Below are 18557 nucleotides of genomic sequence, written 5' to 3' on the forward strand. Positions count from 1 at the left end.
ACATATATTGTAAAGAAACGATTGCTTTTATCATATACTATCGTCAATGTGCAAAATCATTTACTAATAACAGTAATGCTAGTAGTAGCGATGAGGTGGCGTAATTAGGTAATATTAAAGATTCTGCGTCTACCGGTGAATTTGAGCGTGTATAAATTGGCTACACTCGACGGTTAAATTCAGGTCGAGATTCAACGTAGGTTTGCTGCCAAACCCTATTGATTCGAGCCATTGTAATAGGTAAACCTTCAGATGGCACTGTCTAACCTAGGTCTACGTGCTTTAATTGACTACATTGCGTATTTCTTGTGAGCCCGTCCTCTCCACACGTACGTATTTCATTAAAGTTCAGTTCTTCAAAGAACCTCAGTTCAGTTATCAATGTCACCGACAACCTAGGCGAAAGTCGAAACTGATTAACGGTCGTATTAACCCCACATAACGGGCTCGATTCTCGCCACACGTCGCCTAGATACATTATGCGACTTGCGTAAGCATCAAGGATACATACATTTTAAGAGACGTAAAGTCCTACTTATGCTCCACTTACGTTTTCATAAATCTGTCGTGCCTGCCAAATTGATGCATCTACCTAAACAGAAGTTTATCTTTCATTTGATTACTACTACTGTCATTTTATTTGGCCTGACGCCAGTTCCATAATATCGATTCGACGTTCTCTCGGCCGCAATTCTACCTTTAGGAACGAAATGTTTTGACCTATTGCTTCGTACCCGGCCGACACAGCACAAGGGTAATACCCAAACATATGCGACGTACATTTACATTGAGACCGAATAATTATGCAGCTTTGTGATATCTTTAGATGGATTCTTCAGGGTGCCGGGAAAGAATGAAAGCGTTATCAGTCTATTTTTATGTTTACTTTTAGTGATATATCTAGTCTATGGGACTACTTTCTTGCCTAAATATGTTCGTGCAATATTAGGCAGAATTAGGCCATAACGCGTACTCCGATTCTACATGGTATTTAATGCTAGGAAGGCCGGGCTATAGGGAACGTTGGGATTTTAGCTTTTCTGAATCGTTAAAATCATTACTCTACTGCCCATCAAATGTGGTCAGTCTTTATAACATTATTCGGTCTGTCTGGATAACAGTTAAATAGGATGGCTTTCCCGATAATTGCCACACATACTGCGCACATATAGTAAATATATATTTGACTTAAAGCTGGAAGGCCTGATATGCACGTGGTAAATAAATAAAATACAAAACAGGGAAGGAAGTTCGAACATTGAACAAAGCTGAATGGTTTTCAGCAGAAATTTCGCATGGATATTTTGTCCTATTTCTACCATAGTTCAGAATCCAGGGAGGAATAAGTCCTAACTGTAAAATATGTTTTACTTATTTACAAGGTTCTTAATGGGGGCGATTCAAATGAGTTTTGCTTTATCAGTTCAAAGATGCGTTCGACCAAAATTCAAATGAGAACCAAGAATAATTAATGATAACTCTGGCTACTTGAAAGTAGCTCAACGATTGTTTTTGCATATGCTGCCGTCATTACATCGAAATATATTTCCGGTTGTTTTTGGCGTTGCGTCCTTGCACCTATTACAGACGAACAGCAATGCTTGAATGGCGTTAACTCAAGTTACCTGACCGTACTCAAGTTGTACTTAGTGGGAGGCATGGTTAGCCGTAATGGCGTGACCAGAGTGAGTGCTGCAATAGTACTGAACTAAATTTTCTAACATCTCTTCGGTACACCATGTGTAAGTTTTGGCCGTATAATTGTAGTTTTTGGATCCCATTATTGGAATTAAAACTAACCCATTAAGGAGGTTCTGCAGACAGCGGAACAGATGATAGTCTGATAGTACAAGATCCGGGCTATACAGCCGGTACTTCAGAATTTTCTATGCAAATTCCCTTAATTATCGGATGGCATGTTTTTTTCTGTTTACTAGCTTCACTTGATTTGTTTTCAATAGCTTGTTGTGATTTTGTTAGTCGTTGATAGCAGAGATCCAAACCAATCGTCGCATTAGGCCACCAAAAACAGCATCACCCATCACTTCTATCAGGATCACCGGCGTCAGTCCAAGCTTTGCCAGAGGCCCTGGAGCACACATTTTTTTGCACATATGTGATCTACTTTCCATCATCTGTGATCAATACCTTTAGACACTGGTCAGCTTGGTTGGCTTTTGTAGGCTATCGGAGGCAGAAGTACGAGCAGGTAAATACTCTTGCATCAATTAATGTGCTTCTTTTTGTAGCCATTTTTTTTTAAATGGTCTAAAAGCTGTAAAAAGGTGGTGGATATTTAGTCAAACGATAGTGTTTAGTCAACTTTTTCCGCAACTTGCCAACCACTACAAGAGACATCTTTCACATGAAAACTCCCAGAAAGAAAGCGACAGAGACATCTTTAGACTGTTTATTTTTTCGGTGACGCAACTTGGCCATAACGTCCCAAATTTTTTTTCCAAAAATTTTTTATACTGATCTAAGTAGCATTTTGCCTTTGTCATAGTAAACTCTAAAGCGTAACAAGTTTTTGTAGAAACCTGACTTGTCTGCGAGGCGTTTTACTTAGTCTGAATATTCTTTTTAGTATTCTAATACGCTAGCTCGTCTAGTACTATCAGATCTCAGCTTTAAACGACATTGATGTCGATCCGGGGATATTAACCTGGGACACGTTACTTCAATCTAACTAGCAAAATCTTTCCTACAACCCAATAGATTGAGTCATCAAACGGTTATTTGCGCTGGTACATGGTTGACTGGGTTTATTTTCCTACATAAAAAGCTTATTTAGCGGCTTGCGAATGCACACACGCCATCTGCGGAAGAAAATTATGCTTTGCATGAAGGACTACGAACACATACGTGCAATTGTGGCCATAGATGTACCGTCTCACGGATAAGCAATGATTCATGCTTAAGAAAAAAGGAACCAATAAAACTAGTATGTATTTTGTTTTCCCAGGCGGGACCGCGGCTAATCGTTACACGGTGCTGCAGTCAGCCTCTAGAATAAATACAATGAATGTTTTATGTAATAAGGCGTGCTCTTACACAAAAACTTTTGCGATAGCTGCCGCACAGTCTACACTGTCCGATGATCTTCTTGTTTCAGTACCTCAGACTAGGCCTCAAACAGTTCTATGTGTCCTTGAATAATCTTGCTATGAACTACGTTGCCTATTCATCTCGTATGCGTGATTTTACTCGTTTTTAAACATATACAAAAAAAAAATAGTTCAGCGTGGAAGGTCAACTTCAATGCCTAAATATTTAGCGTCGGTAGTTAGGTCTTATTCCATAATCAAATATCATGATTTTAATTAGGAAATAAGTTATTACCAATTCATCAGCCAATGATATTTCCTCAAGTGGTTTAAACGATGCTGTTTCAATGCTACAGACAATGAGACCAGCTATTACGCCTAAGTCGGGCACAATTTCATGGTTATAATTTATCTACGTTGTCTTGGCAGTGACTGCAACAGGTGTTTTCTCTACGGTAGAGGGACCAGTGTTCGTACTATTATTGTTATTGTTTCCTGTAGTTTTTGCCACAACGAACGTGACCTGCCATTTTCGGTCCTGCGTAATCCTAGACGCCGGTAGCCAAAAGATATTCTTTTCTCGGCCGTGTCGAACAATAAATTCGACCATCTCTTCATCCGAGCCTGAGGATCCTACCGGCGTCGTGGAGGACGGCGGAGTGGGGACATTAGAAGCTCGCAGTTCTGCCTGTCGGATAACCTACAAGTAATATACATATATATGTATATATATATATATAGTATCGGTTTTCTCCAAAAATTGTTACTTATAACAGTATGTTATTCCTTGTTGTATTCGTATGTTAGTCCTTAGTGTTTTCAGCCACTGTAACTGGATAGGCTGAATTCAGGATTACGACCGACTGTTGCAAACGTCATATTTCTTGTAAGAACAAAAAAGCAACATAAACGTATTAGTGCTTATGGACGTTAGCAAGAAAGGCCAACGTGTTCTTGATACTAGCTGGAAACGAATGATCACCGTGCTGGATTATAAAACCGCCTAAGAAGGATTATAACGTGCTGTGACCGATACGGATCGCATCTTATGTTGGCGGCACCGCTAAGAGCGAGCGGGCCATATTTCCGTTATCGGACGATGGACTATTTTTAAGACAGATGCATTTGTGGATAGACTAAGTGAACGAAATGTGAATTATCACAAATGGCTATATAATGTTTCTATTGATAGATATAATGCATCCTGCCGACAGCTTCGGATAGCTCGTAAACACTACGAGAATTTGCCATGTTATGATTTGATAATAACTGCTCAAGTTCTGCCACAAACGTGCCAACTTTCAGTGTTGACAAAAACGAACTTTAAGATACGGAAAGAAATGTCGGTAGCTCGACTAGTTGATATCTTACGAGGTCTTCGTTGTCGGCGGCTTCAAGAATGTCCCTGACTTTAATGGTTCGAACGAGAGATTTATGCCTTTGACTGGCAGCGCCACTCTGAGACGCTCCGCTTTCACTATTGCTGGGGACCATCTCAAGCGTTACTAAATCATCGGGATTGACGTCATCGCCTGGAAGCACATAGTAAGCCAAAACAAGTTTTGTAGCATAGGAACCATATTATGTGTGGAGCATTATATAATACGGTTAGTAAATAGATTTTTGCGAGAAGTCCGCTGAAATTTTAAACAGGAGACGTTTGACACAGAAGAATAATAGATGCATTCTTAAGCATCATATGCATCTTGTTGTGCAGCAAATTTGACACAATCTAAATTGCTTTTATTGGATAAAAGGATTGACATTAAATCGACCATTGGCGGTCATGTTTAAAAGAACTTTGAGCATTTCTACGCTTAGTTCTAGAAACAAAATCTTTTCTCAGGATCAGTCATTATGATTGGGCACGGTTGAAGTACGTGTTTGAAAGCTGTCCGTAGATTGAATGTAAATAATAAATATTTAACTTAATCGTCCACCAAGACACCACGCGTACGTGCTAACTTTATATCGGCTGTGCTAAATGTAAGTTACTAACGTGGCCACTATCGAATCCACATTGTTTTATTGATCTCAGTGAAACCTATTTATACATGGCGCTAAAAGCAAGCAGTTTGAAAATCAGAGATTTCGCTCTGCGAAAAATTACGAAGTTCTACGAGCGTCGTACTTATGGAAGCCTTTTCATAGCGAATGGCCACACTCACCAAGGATACCACGAACGATCTTTGCTGAGGAGCGACTCTCAGATGATCGTATCTTGCAAGATTGTTTGGATTTCGTGTCGCTGTTACGTTCACCTACTGCTGCTTCTCCAATTGATTTCGCCGCATCGAGCGTTTCCGCGGGGCCGCCACTGAGTCCAGCAGCCGCACCATCGACGGCTTCCTGGTGCTCCAGACTTTCAAGTTCGTCGGAACCCTAATACATGCAAATATTAATAGTTTTGTTTGCTAATTAAAAGGCTATATGCGTTTTTTCCGTTGATAATACTCTTTGACTTGATTTTATAACACGTTAGATGAAAGAGTACAAACTAAGTATAGCATTGTAACCGGTACGTACCATCGGCATGATAGTAATTTCTCCACTTTTGTTCCACTGAGCTCGTTTCCGACGGGCTGAACTGGTTATTGTTGGACCAAGGCCTGGAGAGGTAGCTGTCGAACCGGGCGACCTACTCAACTGATCGCGCTCCTTCGAGATATCGACTTTTTGAGGATGAGTTACATCGTCACCTATGGCACAGGACGTGCTTTCAACCTTGGCTGCCGTCCGACGCAGCTGCACCTTTAAGTTTGATTCGAGATTCTAGCAGTACGTATAAATGTGGGTTAAAGAATAAAAATTTTGCGAAATAATTGTAAAGCCTTGATTTTTGAAAGATTAACCCTTCAAGTTGGATTTGTAATAGGTGTTTTGAATTTTAGAAATCCAGCTGCTGAGATTTGGAGCTCGATACCAGATATAACCGGGATAATTTCCAAATGACAGGACTGGATTGAGTAGGCCACCGAATGTTTGAAATATTCATGTTTTTTTATCTTACAAATCCTTATCTGAGGGTTTCTTGACTCTATCTCTGTCAGCACCAACCCGGTCTAATGGCGATAACTATAAAGATAACTTAGTAAAATATGTTACTCTATATTTTTTTTTCAATTTCCTTATCGAATTCGTGAGACATTCGTGCTCACATTATGCTGACCTGTGCAAAACATTTCGAACCCAACTACAGCTAACTCAAATACAAAACCCATGACTACCTGAGGTTTGTGTTTATCGGAGTCCTTTAGAGTACCACATATTTTTTTCGAAAAAAGTTATACTGATGCATTTGTTCGCAAAATGACAAATGTCACGGCAGCAACGTCATAGGGTGTAGCAGTACCGCCCCTTGAATTAACCTCATCGATACAAATGTACCATGATATAATGTGCCCATCCTTAATTTGAATATATATGCTTTATATTGAGTGCCAATGATTTGTCACCCGAAATCGTCAGCTCACGCATGTCTTTTAGCTAGATAGGTTGTAACATTGAAGGTGAGTGCTGATGGTGCAAATTCTAGCCCCGTTGAATACGACGATAAAAACCGGTCTTGCATCCCATGCGGTTCGTAACAGCCGTATGTGAGTATGGGCATTATCGCAGTTTGGGTGTAAAAGGCAGAGGTGGATTTCTAGGGGCCCCGAACAAACACTGCTAAGGTTTGTGTCTAAAGACTAAAGGCAAAATTCATTCCACACATATACTGCAGCAGGCTTGTACAGCATTGTTAACTTAAACAAGTAAATACGAAAACTGGTAGAATAGTTTTCATTCTGTTTAACCAATAACACGCAGCTGAGTGCAACAATTCAGATACGCTGACGGGAATTACTGTAGGATCCCTTGTCATTACGCAATAATTTTTTTTTATTCTAAAAAAAAACTTAGATGGAATACACCATCCGGCTCAAGTTCTTCGTGTGACGCAAAAGTTTAGGATAAGAAGCACAGAATTTCATTCACGCAGTTCCTCCTTGCTGCATACCAGTTCGCACTGGTAGCGTGCCACCAGGCTGCACACGTCGTCACAGGGGACAGACCTAAAGCAGATGAGGCTGTAGCACTCATTTAATTCGCGCGACGTTGAAAATTAGTTTGCCGCTCGCTCTGATAGAATTTAGATGTATTTCGCTCTAGCAAATTTTTATTTGTCGGCTGGACGCAAATTTCGAATTGGATTTTCCTAATAATAGAATTTCCAGAATAAGCAATCATAAGTTACCACTGAAAACAAGTACGTGCGAGTATTTCGGAAAAGTCGAAAAAAATTAAAACGATTCCCAAATCCTTTGCTTTGCTTTGCTTCAACCCCCGTATCAATTATTCTAATAACAATGGTTTGCAAGCTTAGATGAATCCACAGACGCGCAGACTTAGCATAGTTCCTAACCAATCGCCATGCCATACAGGACAAATGGATAAGAAGTGAATGGCACTCTAGATTTATATTAGACCAACTACGTTTGCCCTAAGTACAGCTTCAGGCATTAAATGAAATTACATATTGCTTCAGAGCGTTCCTGCAAACCCCTCCTGATCCCTTGAACGAAACGATCGAACTTAATTTCGACGACTTAACGACCTTATTTGTTGGCTATATATAATCCCATATAATATCTACATAATCGTTGTACTTAACCGAGACGTTGTTAGCCTAATATAAGTCTTGAGTAGCCTGCAACGGACCACTGCAAGCGACTCGAGATGAAAACACCTTACGCTAGGTAAGCTGTTGGATAATATGCGATGGCGAAGACCAACGAAAGGGTATTCGTCACCAATCTCTCGTCTCTTTCGTCTCTATCTACAGCAACTTCCGTTGGACCACGTAGCAAAAAGGCGGAAGAGATCATCTGAGTGACGGATCATTATATTATGCGAACGAGAAAGACGATAGGCTCGCAACGGTCGAGGCCGTAGCTAGCAGAGTGTCATGTACATATGAAGTGTGTGGAAACATTTATTCTAACTAAAGTAAAGGTCTTACATGAGGTTCGTGTTCAGTACTTGATGTTTTTTCATTATTTCCCTGTTCCCTGTTAACAGTCCGTTCGATGTCGGCTGGAATCGCGACAAAAATCGACAACAATAACAACACGTATAAAATTAGGTGGGATATTTTGTCAAAAAAGTCACTCTTCTTCAACCAGCCGTTGTACTCATAGTTCTATCTGTTACGCTCAGTGCTTCGCCTTTTCAACTGGTTAATATTGGACAGTCCTAACTTACATCTATGCCACTGAAGTTGCAACGGTAAGTTAAATCTTCATTCAAATATTTTCATACGAAATAAAATTGTTATGTGCTTTCCGAATTTCTAGCCCCAACGGTCAAAACAGCAATTGTCCAAGAAAGAGTGAATACATTAATACGACTGTGAGAATTAGACGGTGAAGGTGGTGCGAGAGCCCACAGCTGCTAGATCGGTATTGCACTTCTGCATGAATTGAACGCCAGTTGTTCTATGACCTTGCTCAATAACGCTAAGAAATTGTCTTAAAAGGTTTCTATATCTTGGTCCAGTTGCGGACAGTATATGCGAGTTCATTGGGTATATTCCTTTTGCTACGTATTCGTCTACAATAGAGATAGAATAGATCTAAATAATTTCGTAAAGCTGCCGTTTAAGTACTTTTTTTTCGGGTTTAAACTGACTCAGCGTCCGATTGCTTCACCGTATGGGTCCAAGGGCTACAGTTGTATCGAATCTGTAGACTCAGAGGTAGTCTAGAGTGACGCCTGTGCAGATCCGAGTTTTTTTGCGACATTTTTGGAAAAGATAAAAAGGCCAAAGCATCGTTACCTTAAAGGATGTTCTGATCAAGCTAGACTGTACACGGCAGTTTGTTCGTATCGCACCACCTTTTGCCACCTTGAAACAAAGGCCAATTGGGATTTTCATTTACGATAGCGAACAGAAAAACAACAGGTAAATCTCATACTAAATGGATTTGCAGAGAAGTTACAGAACTGCTAAAGGTCCGTTACAACTATGGTGAAACTATAAAGAAGTACAATGTTTATTTACTTGCATACGTTTCTAATTCTTGAAGGTTATGTACATTTAGCTGTGTTAAATAATATTCCAAACAAATTTTAGCCCTGGCTAGCACGTCTGCTTACTATTCTAGATATCGTACAGATACGGTAACTAATTTAAGAATGGAACTTATGGTCAGTTACTTACATGGTTTCGAGCGACCGAGCCCCTGAGGCTTCCACTCTACAGTGACAATTTCTTCGCGGGTCTGTTCATGGGTCTTTACACTGCTGAAGGTTTCTACTTCTTTAACGTGAACTTCTGTAATTCGTTCTTTGCACTCTTCTGTTTGAGTTGACGTAACAATCTTAGCTTTGGACATCGTCGGGCTTTGCCGAGAGTCCCTCGCCGCTTTAGCAGAGCTGACGCCTTTTACTGTCCCAGAGACAGCTGTTTCGGTGACCATTTTGCCATTAAGCACCGACACAGTTTTATCATCAACAATATGTTTTTCGTCCGCGGAGGCACGGCAGGTTTTACTATCGCTTTCTTGATCTGCCTTGCTTCGTTCTTCTGGATCAACGTTCTTGTCCCCAGACACCATATACGGAAACATGGCTGATGACCTCGGCGATTCACGGGATGATCTGGTTATAACCTGACGACGGCGCGGGGACTTTGATGATCTAGGTGGCGATTTACCTGCTGTGACACCATGTGCTAATCTCACTGTAGAAGTTTTGGGTGTGGCATAAGCATCAAACAACAGTACAGCGGGTGCATCAGGTCTAAAGCGTGCCAGGTTTTGACGGAAAAAGGTGGGTCGCACTCGTGGGTACCGAGGCAGTAAAAAGACAGCGATATCTATAAGGAAACCGCGAGTTTTTCGTCGGCCATGGAAGTCGAACATGGATTTCAAACTTAGTATGCAGCAGAACGTTTGTATGATTCTTGGTCAATTTATTATTGGATAGTGACGCGACATCCGTACAACAGGCCACGCAACATACAGTTTCAAGATAACTCAACCCATGTCATCATCTTAATTACTAGAATCATTCCAACCAGATGCAGATCATATGTATATAATCCATGATATTCGATCCGGAAAGGTAACGATTTCACGTTATCTCCGTCAGATCCTCAGATGAAATCGACTAATGTTCAACATAGCGTATTCGTTGATGTTTTACATCTAATCTCTATGTGAATATTAATAAATCAACAGCCTACATCGAGTTATTGTAGTTTTTATTATATAAACTTCCTGTGTAATGTTTGTTGTTACATAGTGAAAACATCCGGAGTCAGTGAGAATAATAATTGTTATTCTGTATTACTTTTTTATATAGTATAGTTTTTAGTTAGATCCTGAGCCAATAGGATATGCCACGCACAGCGGAAGATCATGCAGTTAGTTGGCTTCACGTTATCACTTTATTTTTATATGAGTACATATACAGCCTGTTCTAATATGGGCAGATTTGATTCGTGTAATAAATGTAACATTCGGCTTTCTGCTTATTTCACACCGAAACGCCCACTTTAGGCACGAAGACATGTATTCCAATTTTACCCAGTTCGCTGGCTACTTATCAGTTGGTGACCGAAAGATTCCCGCCGTTCCCCGTACGTGAAGCATCATTTACTTCGAACGACGTTTGTTTACAACTGATATATACGTATAGCAACGTGTATAGATAGCTCTTTGACCGAGCCCGGCAAGGGCCTTAGGTACTACGAAAAACAATCCCCCTACAAGGACCTCTACGTAAACAGCCAGCTTATTAGGAGAACACTCTTTTGCCCAAAATCCCACTTAAATATAATCTACCACAGACCATACAAGTTCCAAATCTAACATCTATAAAGGATTTTATCAATAATTTTGCAGATTAATCAATTGGCATTACGCGACTTTGTGGGGGAAAAAACTGCCCATCCCAGAAAAGTGGAGGCACATCTGAAAAATAAATCGAAATATTTCATATTTCATCAATTGCGAATGATAAAAAATAATTGATTTAGCACTAAATTACAAAAAAAAAAAGTAAAAAGTCACATATTTTTTCAAAAACTATGCAATGATCAAATTTTTGGCCCATTTGGTACAACTTTGATACACAATTTTTCAATACAAGTCTTTCACAGATTCTTAACGGTTTTCAATCGTAATCGTAAAAAGCGACCAGTATTTTCAAATTGATAGCATGATCTATAAGGAAAAAGAAACTGAACTCTTCAGAAGAACGTATTCATGCAACTGGCTATATCTTGCGGGCAGCTCTTCTCAAAAAAAAATCAATCTCTGGCGATTTGCTTCAAATCAAAATTAAATCTAATCACTCCAAGAGATCGATTTGGGTTCGCCAAATAAACCCACAAACAGATACATAGACTTTGTAATGTAGCCCAGAAGCCCGATGGGCTTCGTTCCGCACCGTGAAATAAATTTCATGTGGGCTAAGCTGGACTGGCCGTTCTGCTGGAGATTCAGCGAAATTGAATCGTTGATAGAACAGCCAGCCTAATGCAAACTGTTCTAATATAAATGGATTTTGGTTTGTGGGACATTTGCCATAACAAAACCTGTTGCAGACCGACATCATTCATTTCCAAATCTGCTGAAATCCTGTAGTACCCTTTGCGTTCTCCCATTACATTAAATCTTTCCCCCTAGCAATAGTTACCCCCGCAGTGACTTTTCTCTACGTATCCCGCTCTTACGTTGCGATGTTTTAACAGCCCCATTGCCACCGTGCAGTTACGTTATTAGTCTGCTTTAATTTTAGACACGGGTTATATTCAACGTAGTAGAAAGCAGTACCCGACAATTTACCTACACTTTTACAGTTATTCTGTTTGAGTTCTCGTGAGGCTGTGTTGGATGACCTCTCTGTACCCGTTGCAGGTTTCCAGTTAGAACATCATGTTCTATCATCCTATTGCGGCAGTAATTAGTTAGTCTGCTGTAGTGATAGATGCCGCCTTCCTATTGGAATATTCCAAAAACCTCGCTAGTCTATAATTTAAAAGATCGATTCAAATCCGCTAACACACTCCACGTATCCTGCTACCTGAAGAAATATTTTATGATCTGCTTTTGACAATAATAAATAGAAAAACGCACAAATCTTACACTCAACTTATGCGCATTACGGTTCACGAGCTTAATATGAGACTTTATATAAGGTAAACCCCCCTAATCCCCTAATAACAGTTATATCCTTTTTCCCATAGGAGTCATAACTTTCATCTTGTGCGCCGCCTGCGTGTTATATATTGTTCGCATTCACCTTGTGGTCGTTGGCTAGGATCAATAATGATGCGAGCGTGTCGTACATCTTTAATGCTATTCTGTGGTACAGAATCTATGGATAGTCCAAGAAGTATACCCTGTAAGAATTTAGCATAGCTAGAACAGTCCGGATGACTTTTTTAAGCGGCTTGGAATGGTGTTTTGTAGATCTACCAACCCAAATGAACAGTACACACTTCATGGGTTGGTCACCGATCAACCTTCAGGAAACTTTAGGACGGAGCGCAGCTGTAGCACAGTTTCCTTGCACGTATTCAATTGAAGCACAAAGTGGACACAGCCACCTGTGTAGCGTAGCAGCCTTACCAGTATTGCGTCTCGTTCACGATCGCCCGGAACATGTAGATAATGTTCCGGGCTATCGTGAACTACACGTCTAACCCTAGCGTATGTCGTATTTAGTGGAACCTCATAGCATAATAGGTGTCTAAGAAAGTGACTCGTGCAGAAAGGTAAGAATGTGTCGGCTTCGGCCCATATTAAGGCTAGCTCATCCCAGTGCAAAACAACACTAACCCTAAAAATATTAGCCTAATCCATCTACGTTGAGCGGCCTTTTTGAATCGTACAAATCCGCTACCCCAGAGTATTAGTTGTTAGCAGAAGTAAACAAACGGATTCCATTATAATCAAAGAGGGAAATACGCAAGTTTTATATAAACTTGTTATCTCTCTCTTTATCTGGGAAACTCTACATTGTACTACACAAAACCAAGAATTGCCAAGTTAGTAGTTTGTCAAATCTTCAAGCTAAAAAAAAAACTTACTCGCGGGTGGTTAAATAAATAATGCCAGTTCGACACCTTGAAGTTTTCAAGCCTTGCTGCAGAATTAGATCGAAGGGCAGCTTGTAGTCCAGCGTACTCAAAAGTTAACCAAATCAACTTTGATACAGGACGGTTGTTTGTGGCCGTAATATCGAACTGTATCCGACAGATTTAGAGATTAAGTAATATTTTAGCTACGCGCCGCTAGGAAGCGCAACTGGCTGGTAAATACCCCTGTCTAGAAATTTGTTGGTGAAAATTGATCAAAGTAAAGTCCAGAGGAAATGAGTTCAAAAGAAAAAACACCTTGTAGTTTCAAACATTACCACTCAGCAAACAAGTTTGTTCCTCCAAAGGCCACAGCGGTGCGGAAGTATATTGAAGATTGGTGAAGACATCAGACAAAAAGGCGCGAAAACAAAAGCGCAGTAAAAGAGCAGGTGTAAACATTTCAACAATGGAGCCTGGAGTATTGAAGACCAGTGAGGAGGTAAACATACACATAGGAACTCAACAGATAAGAATGCATTGCAGTAATCGAAAAGGCTTTTCACAAAAGCAGAACTTGAAATCTAAGGGCTCTATCGGCCAAAAGTGGAATTTCACATATAACATGTTACGGAGGCGTAACCCGAATATTAAAATTACGGAGACTGGGTAGAAAATGGGTTCTCTGTATATTGACTGCAGGCCAGTTGAAAATTGATGAGGTGTATTCCACGTGCAATTTAGGAAGCTTCACTCAACAAAAACCTACGCGGACCACACGGTTGCCCGGTTGCACGGACGAGGTATGATTAAATAGCTATTGCCAGACAGAGAAGAACCAGATAAATGCATGGTGTCGTTCTGTAGAAAAATTGTGTTCGGTGACAGTGTCGGGTAGGCTCAAGCATAACGTAATAGTAGTATATGCAACGGACGTAATGACGTAACGTCTACTAATATGAGACACTAGTCAAAAATAAATCGAGTCCGTTATATCGAGTTCTTCAAGGGACTCATGAATATTTAGGTAGGACAATTAAAAGCGGGCAATCTGATTACTTGGTGATAATGGTATGACTTTATCGCGACCTTTTGAATTTAACAGACCGGTTCACGTGCACAAAACCTGCTTAGAGTCACAATGCGCTTCTGGCATTTCAAAACCCCTTCTCTGTCGAGAAGCCACTAAGAGGACTTCAAAAAGGCAACTTTCACAACCTACCGATAATAGAGCCCTTTCCGTGATTGTTTGAAACTGCATTCTCTCCTATTACAGCTAATAGGACATCGTCTAATAGGTGAAGCTTGTATTTGACTCTTCGCAAGGAACCATCGGCCTAACCAAACATGATCCGTTCGATTGGCCAGGTCCGAAGCTTCTTGTCTTATCAATGGGGCCAGTTGATTCTGCTTGCCCATGTGACGGAATTATAGTATCAGGCTAACCCAAATATCAGCTTGCATGTACATAAAACACTATGTTTCTGTGTCGTCAATATATGTTTTAGTCGATATAACTAAAGTTTCGACGAGTACGCGCTATCGCAGGTAATTGAAGCGTAGAGCGTTATAGCTTATCTTATTTCTAAGCTTGAACGAATTACGTCCAACGTTTTCTTACCTTTCGAGTTATAAAGTTGCCTATGTAAAATTTTACTGATGGCTTACGATAGCCAAAGAGACAAATTATACAGACAAAATAATTAGACATACCATTAGAATCAGCTCCGGCAGGGTCGGACTCATTTGAAGATGAAACTTCCTGTTTGGGCGCTTTCAACGCAGCACTGTAAGCAATTGTAGGTAAATTGCAGTAAGAACTTTTGTAAGAACCGACCCAACTAACTATTTAGTGCCGGGCTAAAGGGTAAACACTGTTCAATCAAACCGCGTGGCAGTGGGAGATAGTTTTGAATCATTCCATCCAAAAGGCATAGAAGTGTTTTCGATTAGTAAGTAACAAGAGGCCGACTGTGACGATACCGTTTTATCTCATAATAACTCACATAACAATTACTGTTTACTGGATATCGTCAGTTCTTCACACTGATACAAAACTATCCACTAGTCAAACAGATGCGTCGTCACCCTAGCTACATATTAAAATCGAACAAGAAGACGAGCGTCGCGCAAATGGCATTTGTTAGTGGTTACTCTTTCGTAAATATTTCAATGTTAACAACGCGACACGGGAATGGATACAAAAAAAAAAAAAAAAAAAAAAAAAGTGTTGTTCGTTAGAGATGTAAACATGATTGAATGAACTGGAACACAAGTCTGTCTTCTACCAAGAGAATCTGAACAAATGTACATTGATTAGTTTCGGGTGTTTGTTCTAATGCTAATAGTCGAGACAGTGTCGATCAAGCGGAGCTGAGATTATAAAGGGTCTCGTACCCCGAAGGTGGAAGATTTTTACCCCCGGCGACATTTTCCATTCCACTTGGAAAGGACGTTGCTCCAATTGAGTCTTTGACGTGTTGTCCTTTAAAGAAAAAGATTACATACATGTTCAAGGGTTAATACCGCATAGACAGAATTTGAAAGGAGATGTGTTTTTATACCAGTTTCGATTCTATACAAGATATGCAAGCTTTGGTTCTAACCTGGTGCTGCAGACAATGTCTTACTTCGGAGCGGCTGTATCGTGGGTTGTTTATGTTCATCTGCAATCTTTTTGCTGCTATAGCTTTGCTTTCCTCCGTTCTTTTTTAGGTACGAAAACGGTCGCCGGTCCCGTTCCTCGCTTCGCGCTTTCGGTGTGTCGCTACCTCGATTTGGTCCGGTAGCAGTGGCAAACTGGGGTTCACCTTCACCCGGACTTCGTTTCCGACTAAGGCTTCGGGCTTTACGTGAGGGCAACTCTGCTCGACGTTTTCGTGTACTTTTATCCTTGCTAACTTCTTTGCCGTCCTTGACAGCGGTGTCAAAAGTCTCCGTTTCCCCGCCTAATAGTCAAAGCAAATAAGTTGGTATTTGTGGTGTGATAACCTGAACATCACACTGCCAACTACTAGTCATTCTTGCACTGTATATTACAATATAACAAACTAATTGGCAAGAAAGACCCCTATAAGGTTTGCCCTTAGCACAGTCGTTTTTCAGAGTGGCATGTAAATTTAAATGCACCTTTTTCCGACAGCTTAGTTGTAGTCGAAGTCTGCTGCAGCCTTCCTGACATTTTGTCGACGAGCGTGATCTTTTGTGATCTTACTGGTTGATCTGCTAAGCCGAAAGTTACCCCTCTGTCACTTAGAGGGACAGCACTTTCCTATTTCAGAAGAAAAAAATACATCAGAATATCGTTCACCGGTAGTTTCCAGTTACCTTGCTACCAAAGCTGTATAGGACGTACAACTCGAAATATTTATTTAGTTAGCTATCTTGCCATATTTGTGTATTGGATAGCAAGTTACCTACAGTAAGAGCCTCACAATCGTCTGAAGGCCTCAGTTTTAAGGGCGTGTTGACATTTTATCAATGTAAATCTCGTGATTTTTTTTAGGAACACTAGGGTAAATATTTGAACTAAATGGAAACCAAATACTCGTATCTGAGAACTTATCAGGTTCGAAGGAAGTTTTTTTTACAAAAATGGTTTTTAAAGATCTACCATTCAAACATTAAGCATAAGAAATATTTATACAAACAAGTAAACAATGAAGTAGAAGCAGCCAAGGCGCTGTCGATTCATTAAGAAACAGCGTGGTAACTCACTTTAGTTACAACATCTTTTTTGGGAGTCGAGACGTCTTTAAAGGAGCTCGACACCCCTGTCTGGTGTTCACTGTTGCTAATATCACGCTCTTGTTCGCGCATACTTTGCTGAACTCGGTCTTTGTCTTCGGCACCTTCGATACTAGATTCGGCAGTACCGTGTTTCCCCACCGATGGCGATCGATGCCTTTAATTATTATATGCTCAATTACTATATGTATTTTGTATTGTATAAGAATTCCCGCGCAATGTCTCACGTTGTTAGAGTAAGCCAGGCTTGTTCTGTGATAATGCATGCAAAAGTGAAGTTAGCACAGCAAGCCTGCGCTAAGCCTTTCTCTCAACTCGATATATATATATTGAGCTTTTTCAACAAATTTCCGACATGTCAAATGTGGTTTGAAATGTGTCACCTTGGAAGTGTCGGCTTCGTGGGCGGCCGCAGGCCTATAGCACGTCTCGTACGCGAAGGCATAGGTCCTTCTTCAAAAAGTCGTTCCTCTCCACCTCCACCGAGTTGTATCCCCGCTTGACCCTCTTCCCGGTTTCCAATTCTGGGTAACACTCGTTTTTGAGCGCCAGTGGTACTGAGCCCCTTAGCACCACTCACGGCCTCACGTTCGCCCGGCAATTTTACAGGAGTGTCGTCCAATATGCGTCTTTCGGCTGGTTTCATACTGTTAACGTTCGCCTTTCGGCCGATTGCCTGCTTGCTTGGGGATGGAGTCCTTTGACTCGCCACACCCACTGGTCGTGACAGCGCCGTTGACGTCGACGGCGGCGGCGGCGGCGGTGGAAGCGTAACTGTTTGAAAGGATGAAGGGCCACTTGAGCCTGCGGTTGTTACGTGACCAAATGACGGGTCAAGTGGAGAGGCGGTTGAAGAGGGAGCCGATGACCCGCCAGCCGTCTCCGGATCAGCCGCTGTTGCTACATCTCGCAGTTGTCCATAGAGGTAACGTTCGAACTCTCGGAAGGTGTAAGAGCCAGCATAGTCACGCATACCGGGCGCCAGAACCTCCAAGCGAAAATGATCAACCATTCGCTTTACCAGAACGTTTTCATTTGTCTGCTTGGAACGGATCTGGTGCCGTTTCAATTCTTGGAGTTCGCTGAACAGCTTATGCTCGAGTCGGTACCTTTGCGAGAAAACAATCGTGGCACGCTTCTGTTGAAAGTAGTTGACTGCTGACGGCAGGTTGTCATTTGCCTGTGGGTTTTTTCGATTTTTGATAGGATTTCACTCAAAAATAAAAGTTAACAGATTTAAAACGCGCTTACCTGCGAATGCTATCGCCAACCGTCTTGACGATATCTTCGTTGACATTTTGGGTATGCCCTCGAAATCCTGCTCCGGCGAGGGAGTCGAGGTGGTGTTCGAGATGATGTGGTTGTTTTCGCTGCACCTTTCGAGGCCGGGTGAGGTCAGAATCATCGGCCATTGTACCTGGCCTAACATGCAAGCCGAAGCAGAAAGCGAAGCACTGGAGGAAATCTGTGTATATGTTATTTCGAGGTAGATGACTGCTGTAGCAATGTACGCCTCATAAGCTTATATTACTGTAGAATACAGCCATCGAAAAAATCTGCGAAGTCTAATATTATAGGAAAAAAAACGGGTTCTCATCGATAATATAATAAATAATTTTAATAAGGTAAGAAAACGTATATGGTCTGCTCACGATAACAGTTTTAGTAGTGTATGCTATAATTCATGAATAATT

The 18557-nt window shown here is 41.0% G+C and overlaps 2 protein-coding genes across 2 annotated transcripts; both read right to left on the reverse strand.

Moving 5' to 3' along the window:
* Positions 1 to 3286: 3286 nt before the first annotated feature.
* LOC111272280 (uncharacterized) lies at positions 3287 to 17567 on the reverse strand. The gene is made up of 12 exons (XM_022853636.2): positions 17247 to 17567; positions 16834 to 17020; positions 16246 to 16387; positions 15723 to 16064; positions 15514 to 15601; positions 14830 to 14903; positions 9250 to 9906; positions 8050 to 8123; positions 5574 to 5798; positions 5216 to 5429; positions 4419 to 4579; positions 3287 to 3747 (listed from the first exon to the last, which is right to left on the reverse strand). Exons 1-12 carry the CDS (start codon positions 17507 to 17509, stop codon positions 3460 to 3462), a joined length of 2715 nt encoding a protein of 904 aa, XP_022709371.2. The 5' UTR covers positions 17510 to 17567; the 3' UTR covers positions 3287 to 3459.
* LOC147751880 (uncharacterized) lies at positions 17514 to 18275 on the reverse strand. The gene is made up of 3 exons (XM_086973223.1): positions 18115 to 18275; positions 17802 to 17972; positions 17514 to 17667 (listed from the first exon to the last, which is right to left on the reverse strand). The coding sequence occupies exons 1-3, from the start codon at positions 18273 to 18275 to the stop codon at positions 17514 to 17516; spliced, it is 486 nt and encodes a 161-aa protein (XP_086829349.1).
* Positions 18276 to 18557: the final 282 nt, after the last annotated feature.

Source organism: Varroa jacobsoni, unplaced genomic scaffold (assembly GCF_002532875.2).
Source record: "Varroa jacobsoni isolate VJ856 unplaced genomic scaffold, vjacob_1.0 contig01937, whole genome shotgun sequence".
NCBI lineage: Eukaryota > Metazoa > Arthropoda > Arachnida > Mesostigmata > Varroidae > Varroa > Varroa jacobsoni.